This window comes from Glycine soja, chromosome 4 (assembly GCF_004193775.1).
Source record: "Glycine soja cultivar W05 chromosome 4, ASM419377v2, whole genome shotgun sequence".
NCBI classification, from domain to species: Eukaryota; Viridiplantae; Streptophyta; class Magnoliopsida; order Fabales; family Fabaceae; genus Glycine; species Glycine soja.
The window spans coordinates 5,067,095-5,080,424 of record NC_041005.1 but is presented as its reverse complement, the minus strand read 5'-3'; the positions used below and the strand labels follow the sequence as shown (position 1 = coordinate 5,080,424).

At 34.5% G+C, this 13,330-nt stretch overlaps 2 protein-coding genes across 2 annotated transcripts; one reads left to right on the top strand and one right to left on the bottom strand.

The window, feature by feature from the left end:
* Positions 1–1,397: 1,397 nt before the first annotated feature.
* LOC114408915 (U-box domain-containing protein 12-like) lies at positions 1,398–3,244 on the top strand. Its single transcript, XM_028372128.1, has 2 exons — positions 1,398–2,146; positions 2,223–3,244. The coding sequence occupies exons 1-2, from the start codon at positions 1,611–1,613 to the stop codon at positions 3,133–3,135; spliced, it is 1,449 nt and encodes a 482-aa protein (XP_028227929.1). The 5' UTR covers positions 1,398–1,610; the 3' UTR covers positions 3,136–3,244.
* A 5,129-nt stretch (positions 3,245–8,373) lies between these two features.
* On the bottom strand, positions 8,374–12,096 carry LOC114408914 (stromal cell-derived factor 2-like protein). The gene is made up of 6 exons (XM_028372127.1): positions 11,688–12,096; positions 11,411–11,557; positions 10,952–11,092; positions 9,377–9,426; positions 9,161–9,290; positions 8,374–8,852 (listed from the first exon to the last, which is right to left on the bottom strand). Exons 1-6 carry the CDS (start codon positions 11,802–11,804, stop codon positions 8,769–8,771), a joined length of 669 nt encoding a protein of 222 aa, XP_028227928.1. The 5' UTR covers positions 11,805–12,096; the 3' UTR covers positions 8,374–8,768.
* Positions 12,097–13,330: the final 1,234 nt, after the last annotated feature.

Sequence of the window (13,330 nt, the reverse complement as noted above, 5' to 3'; positions counted from 1 at the left end):
AAAAAAGAAGGTGAATAGCAATAGGCGCTATATGCAGCAACCGGCGGTGCTATTATGTGGAGTGATGGGAGATCGAGTTGCTCTTCGATGCAGCAAAGTTGCTTCAACAGTTGCTCACAATTGAAGATTTGTAAGACCAACTTTTCTTAAAGAAGCCCTAATCTCATTCTGTCCCAAAAGTGATAATAAGACTTACATGACAAGTAAAGAGAGTAAATGTGTTGTAAGAAATTAAATTTACATACTATTATTTGTGTGTATCACAACTCAATTAGTTAACTTTATTTGATAGGATACACTATTAACAAAATTCAACACATTTGGATTATTAAATTTTTTAAATATGCTGATAGGGTTTAATGTTGTGATTGTGTGTATGATTTTTTTTTTTACTTGAAAAGATAAAATTTATTTCAATAATCTCTACGAAAATATCTTATTTCTAAAAAAAAGTTAAATTATTTTCGTCTTTATAGTTTCATTATTCTTACTTTCTTAGTTTGGTATTTTTAGTTTAGATTTTAATTCTCAGTTTAATTACGAATTACTTGTTAATATTTTGTAATTGATAATATTAATCATATTTTATTAATTGTAATTGATAATATTACTCATATTTTGATGATACGGACAAAAATAAAATTAAAATATAAAATATAGAGACTAAAAAAATCACTTTTAAATTATAAGGACTAAAAGAGAATTTAAATATAAATTATAAGACTAAAAAAACCACTTTCAAAACTATAGAGATTAAAAGAGAATTAAAATGTAAATCATAGTAACTACAAAAATCACTTTTAAACCATAAGAAAAAATGTAAGAATTACCAAATGAGTAATTTAATTGGAAAAAAAAACTTAATAGGACAAACTACCTTAATAATTTGTTTTTCTATTTTCTCTAGTTTTGAATGACCAAACAATTGTATATGTTAATTTTTTAAAAATTAAATTAATTTATATATCATTGAACTATTTGATATTTTTTAATTAAATTTTAATTTTTTTCATGTCTCTGGTTTGTATTTATTTTTTAATATTCTAAAAAATATAATATTACTCATTTGATTTTATTATCTTCTTTTTCAATACTTGTTAATTTGTAGATTATTTTCCTCTGTTTTTGTACTGTACCCTCCACATACAAAACATGACATGCCAATCCATCCGAATAATTTTCTTAAAGAACAAATCATTTAGAAAAAGAGTAAAAAACTGAGTATATATTTAAGAAAATAAAAGAAGATGGATGAAAAATAGTAGGAAAGACAAAACGCAAAGAAGCATGGGTCTCCGATTTTGTAGTTTCTTTGTCTGAAATGATTACCGGTTTCCTTATCATTCCATGAATGCGAAATGAAATGAAGTTTACCACTCATTTCGTTTTTAAAACACCACAACGTTGAAAATCATCCTCTAACCACACACACACCGTCACTATAAAAGAAAGCCACAGAGACACAACAACGTGCACACTACGGTACTATAGTATAGTGTTTACTTACTTAATTACTCAGCACTCTCAAAAAAATAAAAACTTCTTTTATAAATTGGAAAAGGGACTCTTCACTCTTCTCTTTCTCTCTCTGCAATGTAGGTCGTCGGAGAATGGCAAAGTGTCATCAGAACAACGTCGGATCCATCGCTCTTGACCACCGCCACTCCGCCAAAAATGCCACCGCCGCCGGCCACTTCCGCGTGCTCCGCCGCTTGATCTTCGACGCCGTCAGCTGCGGCGGCACCTCTCGCTACCGGTATCGCCAGCGCGGTGGCGATGTCAGCGACGGCGGTGACTTCAGCTCAGCGGCGTGCCACACAGAGAAGGAGGAGAGGTCGGAGAAGCTATCGGATCTTCTGAACGCAGCGGAGAATAAAATGGCGGCGGCGGAGGAGGAGAAGAAGAAGGAAGAGGCACTGGCGGAACTGAAGCAAGTGGTGAAGGAGCTGCGCGAAGAAGACTTTAGGAAGCAGCGAATCGCCGCTGCGAGAGTGAGGTCACTAGCGAAGGAAGATTCGGAAGCGAGAGTGAATCTCGCAATGCTCGGAGCAATTCCTCCTCTCGTCGGGATGCTCGATTCAGAAGACGCTCATTCTCAAATCGCATCGCTCTACGCATTGCTCAATCTCGGAATCGGCAACGATGCGTGCGTTGTTTGCTCTGTTTTTGACCTAAACATTTTTTTTTCTTTTTAACTAACATTTTTAATTCAATTACTGCAGAAATAAAGCGGCTATAGTGAAAATTGGTGCGGTGCACAAGATGCTGAAGCTAATCGAATCGAGCGGTTTAGATTCGTCGGTGTCTGAAGCGATTGTTGCAAATTTCCTCGGATTAAGCGCTTTGGATTCGAACAAACCGATAATTGGATCCTCCGGTGCAATACCGTTCCTAGTTAGAACCCTAACGAATTTAAACGATAGTAAAAGCACGTCTCAATCCCAATCGCAAGTGAAGCAAGATGCTATGCGAGCTTTGTACAATCTCTCGATCTGTCAGAGCAACGTTTCAGTAGTTTTGGAAACAGATTTGGTTTGGTTTCTAGTGTCCACAATAGGAGACATGGAAGTGAGCGAGAGAAGTCTCGCGATTCTGAGCAATTTAGTGTCGACTCCGGAGGGTAGAAAAGCGATTAGCAGCGTTCGCGACGCGATTCCGATTCTTGTGGACGCGTTGAGTTGGACGGACTCGCCGGAGTGCCAAGAGAAGGCGTCGTACGTTTTGATGATAATGGCGCACAAAGCGTACGGTGACAGGCGGGTGATGATAGAGGCAGGGATAGTGTCGTCGCTGCTTGAGTTAACGCTCGTGGGAACCACGCTGGCTCAAAAGAGAGCCTCCAGAATATTGGAGTGTTTGAGGATAGACAAAGGGAAACAGGTTTCTGGAAGTTACGGTGGAAACTTTAACTTGGGTGTCTCTGCTCCTATTTGTGGATCTTCTTCTTCTTCGTCGAAAGGGTGCTTGGTGGAGGAAGATGGGATCATGAGTGAGGAAAAGAAAGCGGTGAAGCAGTTAGTGCAGCAGAGTTTGCAGAGCAATATGATCAAGATTGTCAAGAGGGCTAACTTGCGTCACGATTTTGTTACATCTACCCATTTTGCTTCACTCACTTCCAAGAGTCTCCCATTTTGAAGAATAATAATGAAATGAAACCATTTCTCATTGTAGTTTCGTTGAGTTTTTTTTTATCTTCTGTAGCTACTTAGCAATGATAATAATAATAATAATAATAATTACGATATGGCAGATTATATATTATTATATAATACAAGTTTTTCTAGTTTAATTATCTCACTTTAGGTTTTCTTTTTTTGGGCGTGAGCTATTTGAGCATGGGATGAGTATTCTCATGATAAGGTATTTTCTTTTAAGGAAACAATTGAATTGTGATTTTTTTATTTACTATTAATTCAATCTTATAACTTCTAAAAATAATATATTAATGGCCATGACAATCACTACATGGGTTGTGTTGTGTGTGATTCGTTTTGCAGTGTAGTTTGGTGATGCCTCTCTATCAGTAACATGACAAGAAAAAATGGAAAATCTTAGGGTGGCTTTACGAATGCTACTGCTCTACGAGCATTCCCTACATTTCAAAGAGTCGCTTTCTAATCATGACACACTTTTGTCTTCCAGTTGGCACCCGCTATTTGTGTTTTATTATTTCTAATTGTAGTTAATAAAATTAGATGGGGGTGTCGGTCATTTTCATCTACCATACCACGGATACATAACAGGGACTATTCACAGTCAATTTCTATTTGAGAATCTTCCCTCCTTTTGTTTGCGAATTTCGTGTGTAGATGAGTTTTCAGGAATCTCTGGATTAGCAGAGATGAATGCGATTTGTTGTGCATCATTTGCACTGAGATTGTTTGCCGTTAAAGCCATAAATTTAGTCAGATAAATAAAAATTCATTCTTTTAATGCCACATGACCCGGTTCACTGAATTAGTTTTTTCTTCTTCTTTCTTTTAACAGGCCACAGATCTAAATGTTATTAGTAAATTGAATCTGTTTGAATGTTGAATGGAAGATGACCTGTTGCATTTTCTCCGCACTACGTACGGGTTACATACTTACATTAACATGATGCTCGTTGTGGGGTCTACAGTCATATGTAATGTTATCTACTGCTGAGTGCATCTCAGTGAAAATATTTTAATGTCAATGTAATTTGGATATAAAAATTAATTAGGTTACCCTTCCGATCACAAATAGGGTCCATTATCATTGACTTTCTTGAAGTTTTAGCCTGACTCTGAACCCGAGGTTCCAAAAGGTGCTTCTATTATTTGAGCTACAGTGCTTTCTAGTTGGATCGCAAGAAAATCGATAATTTTTATAATTTTGCATCCCACGCAGTATGTGACCACGAATTTCAACTGATAACTAATGCCTAGTAAATGAATACAAGAGTACACTCCAATGTTTTAGATAAACTAATTGCAATGGGGTATCAATTTATGTTTTAACTCAACTTCAAAAATAAAATAAAATAAATACATTTCTGAGTAGTTTGATAGTTCCAACAATAATTGTTAGAACAAATTATGGCATTACATGGTTGAATTTTAAGTAAAATGATTTTCATCAAAATTGAATTTGAGGTAAAATAATTTATGATTAAAAACAAGTTAATAATAAAATTCAATATAATTTTTTTTATTCAACAGAAAGATTATTTAAAATTGCTTTACCTCAAAAAAAAAAAAGTTGAATACAAAGACAATATTCATCAAAATGAGACTATACATGTGAAGATTGATATTTCAACATGATTTTGAGCATGATTGGTGATGAATCCAAATTTTGCATTATCAACGCAACTTTTCTGTAAAACAATCATGGACAAAAGAGGTCAAGTTTCCGTGTGCTTCGTACACCTGCATTATTGCATGTAGTAAAACCGAAGATTAACTAAAGCCTTTCTTTCTAGTGCTATTTGAATCCAACAAGCAAACAGGGTAACTTTTTTGTTGTAAAACTGAAACCTTCATGGATAGCATTATGCTCACAATTTCCTAGACCTACCCATACCCCACACAAGTGTTGAGCTACATGCAACAAAAGTATGAATTCAATAATTGTAGGATAATTATAAGCATACGCCTCAATTTTTTATAGTTCATTTCCCCCTATTTTTTTTCTTTATCTCTATATTTTTTTATTACATCACATATTACATTTATTATTTCTCTTTTCATTTTTTTATTCTCTCTTCCCTCCACCTGATCTACCACTAAATGAGGTAGATATTTCCAATTATTCACAGTTATATTCATATATCTCATTTCTTTTTTTATATCCTTCCTCCTCATTTTTTTTATTACATCATTTTTTTCCTTAATAAAACCTATCCTCTTTCTACCTCTTTACACCCATTTACGTTTTTTTTTATCAGGAGGAGTCTTTTTTTTATCAGGACCCATTTATGTTTATGCATATATGAATATGCACCGGCAAATTATTCAATTTTGTTTTTTATTGAATATAAGTGTAGTTATTCACACTACTTTATAACAACATGCACTTGTGTAAATGTGTAATGTTCCTCTCTGTAACCCATTATTCATAACGTTATAGCAGCAGGTATACATGAAGCTAAAATCCAACTACCATCAATTGAATGGGTAATAGCTTTGCTTCGAATTCATTCCACCCAACCAACGCGGTGGGGAAGCGTATACGTACGTACTTTTATATCTGCATTCTAAGAAGTAACAAAATTGGCTACTTATCACATATAATCTATAGATATTTTAGTTAGAACATAGAGAACCTTTAGTGGGATTAGCTAGGTTTGCCAACTGTATCAGACATAAGGCTGGTGTGGTTTCAATTTTTTGGGTTAGTTTAAATTATTTTCAATCGGTTTTTGTTGAATATACAACTAAGTTAAATACTATATTCATGCTTGTAAGAAACAAGTAATAATGTAAAATTAAATATATTATTACATGTTTCTTATAAATAGGATTAGAGGCGGTACAATTTTTGTGCACCAATTTCATTAATTTTGGTGTTTTCATGTTTGTTTTTCTTACACTAACCTTTACTTACATATCCATTACTCATTTAATCTTTTCATCACGCATCGCTCATTATATACACTCGAAAGGAGTATCAATTATCAAACAATCTTTTTTTTTCCAAATAGGTTTCCTCATTTATCATGAAAAACATTGTGTCTTGGGCTTCCAACGACCGTGCAAACCAGAGTAAAATTAAAAGACACATTCACATTGCATCATGCAACTTGCAATAATGTATTTTAATTATATCAGACCCATAAGATTACTATACAAACGATAAAGTTCTCTCTGAAATATTTATTAAAATAGATACATTATAATGACTTAAATTCGAGATTATTAGTTAAGTTAAAACTAGCTCCAAATATTAGGTAGTATAACTAATTTTAGTAAAATTAATTTAGAACAGATAGAAGTGATTATAAATTTTATACTAAAACATGTGTCACCATGATTGAAAAGAATTGATTTTATGTTTTTGTCCAAACAAACACTGCCATCCGTATGCTTTGAAGAGCCGTCCCAATTACTGCAATCATGTTAAAACACACCGTCATTATTTCCATTGAATGTGGGACTGCTTATGGATTGAAAAGCAATAACAAGATGCAGGAAAAGTGTTATCATATATATGAGTGTTGCAATGGTACTTCCTACATGATACGTGCATGACCACACAATGCATCACTATACCATAACGCACAAGTTCTGTAGTGGAAGTTATTCGTCTCTTTTCTTTCTTTTCTTTTATAGTGGAAGTGGATAACGATGATTGTACACTTCTATGAGCTGTGCTGTGTTCACCTTTGTACGGGGAAAATGATAGGAGAAATAAAATGAGAGACCAATATAAATAAGAGAGAAAAAAATAAAGTTGAAAATAAAAAGTGTATATATATAAAAATTATTGTCCAGACAAGAATAACTGGCGAAACATTGTTATACCTGAGTTTTATTATTTATACACGTGTAGTGTAGTGGTCATTGATTGATGAAGAGCTAATACAAAAACGGTGTCTATACGACATTGACTCGTTCATGCATGGATCCAAAACATCTACGGTTCCTTTTCATGAAACAGTATAAATGCAATTCCAATCATAAAATGTATTTCATTTTATAATTTATATAACCAAATAATGAAAATATAATTTGATGAATGCGAATCGTACGTAAGATTCAAAATTTCATCTATCGCAACCATCAATTTATTTTCTAATAATTATTTTGTTATTTTTCTCAGTTTAGTTTTAGCATTTACTTTACATTTTTCTTTTTTTTATATCAAGCATTATATATTTTTGTTTTTATATTTATTGCAGAATGCAAACACCAAATATTTCTGGTTATTTAATGTCTGTATACGTGTGTCAATGCCAGTTTGGCATAGATACATTCATGCATGATTCATTTTGAAATTTTCAATGTCTTCAACCTAGCAGGATAGCCACTTCAAACTGCTCCTACAATGATTTCAACCAGCAATCCTGGATCTTAAAGTAGTCAAAGTTATAGACGGGTTGAAAATAAAAAGAAAAAGAAATACCTCTCATTTGATAATAAAAAAAATGAAAGAAAAACATATATTTATATCGAATAATTTTATATTCTTTTAATATACTAATAAATAAATTATTTAATAGATATTTATTTATAATAAATTACACTCCTCTCATTGATCTTTTCATTTTTCATTTTTATTCGGCCAACCTCCTCTACCTCACTTTCTATATCTCAAAAATTGAGCCCTTCATTTGTTTTGTTTAATCTCCTCCATTCCACTTCCTTATCTCAAAACTCAATCCAATTTTTAAAGTTTTTTAAAATTTTAACTATAAATTATGATCTAATGCTATAAAATAGAGAAATTTAATTGACTTTATAAAATAATTTTAAACAGACAAATCAAGACCATTAAACTAAAAGATGATAACCCGAAATCAACAACACTCATTATCTTTAACCAACCACAATCAGGGTGGGTTAATCACCATCCTCTAACATCATATCCCTCTCTCAATCACGTATAGCATAAAACACCAAACACCGAACCGTCGAAGTGGTCCTTCCAAATTCTTAGCTAGGTCATATGGTCACATGAAAATATTACTAGACAGGAAAGATATGTCCTAATTCCAAATGTGGTCTTTTTTTACTCGATCAATGACATTGACTATTTTGACTGACATGGGAAATGAAACAAAAGTTAGGAAAATATTAGCGTGGAAAATAATTTAAAATTTAAAGTTAAATAAAAACTATAAAAACAAAATAAAACACATTTAGACAAAAACTCTAATTTCACCTGAAAAGAATTTTCCTCGCTTGCAAATGAACGTAAAGGACCAGAAAGGATTTCCCATCCTTTTGCATTATCAAAATCAAAAAGAGAAACACATCCATAAAGGTTCATTTTTATCCGTATAATAATTCAATTGAAAAATAGACTCATTGCGTTTCGTAGTCCTATTAGAGGAATGGTATATGGCGTTCACAAAACAACAGACACCAAGTATTTTCAGCGGGGAAAATGAAAATGGGGCATGCACTTACTACATAACAAAGTGTACCTATGACAAAATATTACTACCGTTATCTAATCCTAAATGCTCCTGTATATTTATCCTTCAATAGAAAAACCTGCATTTGTTATCAGAACCGGTGCCAGCTACCCACTCCCACTATCCATGGTTTACCCGTTTAGAATAAGTATCGATACTAAGTAACTCATTTGCTTTCCGTAACGGGAAGGTAGACACCTTCGGCTGCCAACCACACATTGTCAGCACGCTTTTCACGAACACCACAAACCTGGTAAGATAGATATTATAAATGACAAAAATGTTAATATACATCCAACATTTTAGTTACTTATAAAATAAAATAGAATCACTACGAAAAATGACCATATATGCCATGACCACCATTATTCATTGTACTTTCTAAGCCAAATCTAACTTGACAAAATTATAGTTAGTGCCTAAGTCATCTACAGAATACTTGTAGGGTTCTGAAGAATAAATGCAGTAAGCATCGAAAATATTATTCACACATCTGTAGTCCTATAAAATGTTTTTAAAGGGAGAATAGAGTATTTTCATATCCAGGCAATTTCTCACCTCCTGCTGACCCCCAGCAATACGACTGTATTTCTTATCATGACTATGTAGATAGCCTCCAGTGTCAATATGCTGAAGGCGAATCCTCTGATCCTGCTTCCAAGTCTTTCCACTTCCTTCTATTATAAGCCTAAAGACAATGAAACAAATATAAAGCACCATCCAGAATATTGAGATCTAAATATTCATCGAGAAAAGAAAAGAAAAATGTCTCACTTCCAATAGTCCCCGGTGTCAGATTCGGATTCTCCTCCAAAACAACTGACCTAATTTCAGTTCAAAACTATGTCAGATATCCAATATCTCAGACAGGGTCTAAAACAGGTTATACTTGACAATCAAAATCTTAACTATAATCAGAAGCTAATTTGAATGCAAAGTCAAAGAGGATAATGAAAGAGATATCTATATTAGCAAAAAGTCCCTCTCTATGTATGTTCTGATAGTTCAAGAATTTTACCAGTGTCAATTTTTCTTGCATCAGTCTGTAGGAGGGGAGACAGATATAGTGAGATAGTTTATAAGTGGTAGTTAATTGCACGAGTGTTGATTTTAGTACCACAACTCTTATCCCACTAGATACTTGATAGTGCCAGCTATATAGATAGCTAAATCAATTGACAGCATTGGGATAAATAATATTGATTTTCAACACAATAGTGAATAACAATTACATCAAGATGCTACAGTAAGTCATTTTCATTGGGTTTTGGTAGCTCAATCCAAAGGACAAGTTTGGAGAAATATTATACCAACAGACCTAGTGGGATAAGGCTTTGTTGTTGCTCTTGTGTTATACCAGTTGAGACCAAAAACAAATAAATTAAAGTAATAATATGTAGAGAATCTTTAAAGAAGTATTTAAGGTTATATGATATATCATTAGAATGGTGCTACAAGCAAGGCATCAGATTAGCAAGAGATACCAGTAGAAGAAATGATAAATTGATTACAGGGCAAAAGCTACACAGAACTGCGTATTTTCATTGTCTAAGGTATACAACGTAAATTGGATGTAAAATCAAAGAGAATGTCATTCACAATAAATGGGTCTAACATAAGTTTGTTAAGAGAGGACATAGGTTCAAATCATTATTTAACCAGATTCTAGGTCTGTTGTTCATGCATGGGAAATGAAGTAGGACTAAAAGAACATGTCTAAGAAAAAAATGTACGGCATATGAGAGATGAAACGTAAAATGAAAGGGGGTGGTTCACTCAAAGCTAAGGGAAATAACATTATCGTAAGATGAAAAGGACTAAATAGCAAATAATTATGGGAAAAATCAATCTAAATATTCCAGTTTGATTTAGCTAACAGATTATTGTTAATAGATTAGAGTTTCATTTATAGATAGTGATTGATGAGGCAAGAGAGGCATTGACTGTGTGCACTAAGAAATAAGAATAGCTGTCTAATATAAAAAAATCCTTAAACATCTTCCTAAGTACAATAATATGATTCGCCATTTATTTTTAAAATATCACATACTCCCCGAAAGGGAAATAATAAAAAGAAAGCACCCTCAATTTGGTCCTTGAAGGTTATATGCCTCAATTACATTCGAATGCAGAGTCCTTATAATCAATCATCAATGATACATAGAAAAGGCGGAAACTGCGCTGAAACATTTCAAAATTGGCATATTTACAATCATACATAGAAAAGCAGCAAATATACCATGCACGAAAGAAAAATAGCTTATTTATGATGCACACATTACAGAAATCATCAACAGATCCTAAAGTTTATATCATTTGCAAACAAAAAAACTAAAAAAAAGCATTCACCTCAAGATTGCCTGATATCGGGGATGCATGCAAATGGCTGTGCAGCCACTTCCTTGTTCTCATGTGCTGCAATCTAATGATTGTGCCACTTTTAATGGGGTCACCTTGTTTAGCAGAAGTTCCTGGCTCAGGTCTTACAATCTACAAAACAATGCACATATCTTAAGTCAAGACAAAAACCAAATGCCGCAGAGCAAAATTTACGAAAAAAAAATAAAAATAAAAAATTAGAACACACTGATTTACACCGTTATCTAATCATGAATTGCCATATAATTGAAAATTTGTTGATTGTTATAGTAATTACTTTAAAAGTCATGTCTACGTTAATTTCTAATTAGTTGGTAGTGTAAAATTCTTTAAACCATAAACATAGATAATGCAGCAAAAGTGGCTCTCACGTCCTTAGATTTTTTATTCATTCAAATAAGAAAAAAAAAATATGAATGAGGAAATTACCCAGTAACTATTGGAATCGTCGACATTTGGGAAACCAGTAACCGATTGTTGTCCACTGCCAGAACCGTAGGGCACGTCATGAGAATGCAACCGAAATTTGGTCTTCTCGTGCATAAGCTTCAGAACCGTGCCGTAAGTAACCTGCACCTGCACAATTAAAGATCAAGCAATCAGAAATTACTTATTATTAATTGTCGAAAAATTGTATCAGAAAATAAATAAAAAAATCTGAGATCCCAACGGAAAAGAAAAGAGAGAGAGAGACAGAGAGTGAGACCTCGACGCCTTCGGAGGAAGCGGCGGAGGCGGAGGCGGAGGCGGTGGAAGAAGGAGCGATGTCAGAGTCGAGAGTGAGGAAGAGGAAAATGGCGAGGGCGAAGAATCCGAGAGCCATGACGAAGAGCAATGCGATGAACCAGTTCTGCTGCCAGATCGGGAAATCGGATTCCGATGGGATCCGAGATTCTCGGTAAACGATCCGGGTCGACCCGGGTGTTTGTTGAGAAGACGAAGACGAAGAAGAAGAAGGTTTTCTTCGAGAGAGGTTCTGCGAGCCTGAGGAAGCCACGGTTCGAAGCGGGTTAGGGTTAGTACCCAGATCGAAAGAGAGAGATAGAGCGCATTCAGTGAATGCTTGCTTCGCTTTGCTTTGTAAATACTTACACTGCAATGCAATGGACCTTTCTGCACGAACCGGCAAGGACACGGCACTTTACTTTCTTCTACGCGTTACGTGACATGTTTTCAACCAATGGAGATCCAACACGTGGCCGTTTGCATGACGTGGGTACTTATTAGTGGTTCAAATCATCTCTAAAATATTCAGGTATTTCGGGCCAGAGTTATGTTTGGGCCGTTTCTCATTTAGAGCTGCAGTTACTATTCATACTACCAAAATTGCTAATGACATTACTATAATGTGGAACAATCTTGCCTGACGGTGCCACATACTGCTCCCACTCCTCAGAAGCCTGATTGCACCTCTCATATGCAGGATGTCGGGTGGCTCTAAAGGAATATTTTGTAAGCACCTGAACTTCTTCAAAACTCTCTCTGATAGATATGGTGACATGTTTATCCCAACTTTAGTGTACCCAGAGCAATATGTTTGGTTCTCAAAAGGTCTAAGATCTCTTCGTGATGCATATGGAAACTAGACAACATTGGTCAAACACCTCCCTAGTCGAATTAGCCTTGTTGGTACCCCTCAACGCCAAGCGACTGCTTGCAATCATACTCCTGCACCTTCTCACGAGTTAGAATGGTCGACAATGCTCAAACACCCATGACTATAAACATAAAACTATTTGTAGCGTCATTTAATATCAACAAAGAAACAATTAAGTACACACAAAAAAAATACTTACTATGAGTAGCCTCATATAACCTACCATCTGCATGCTCGAATACAAACTCACACATGACAGTTGGTCATAGAGATAAGTTAGTGCAGTTACTCCCCAAACGTACTCATTGCAGTGATCTAGATCAATGAGGTACTTTTGGTATTTGATGTGTAGATGGGTTAGAGCTCTTGTTGACAGAAATGGTATTGTTGAGCAAATAGGTCATAGCAACCAAGAGATAGGACCTACTAGCAACATACGCGTGAGACAACCCCTCTAACCAATTTAACAACACCTTGTTGCCTACTAATGCCACAGCATCTGTCGCATGGTTTTTCACAATAGCAAGCCTGGACCTCAACAAACATCTGATTTCCTTCTTAGTGTAGCTCGTCTATGTGTGATACAATCATTGGGTGGTATCCGTGCATGTGCCTAAATTAAAATGTTATAATTGGGTATCTGTTTAAAAAAACCCACACTTTATAATAGGAAAAAAAATACATCCTTAAAAAAATGAAGAAAAATACAATTTTATCCATGACACCTAGGTCATTTGAGGGCATGATATATC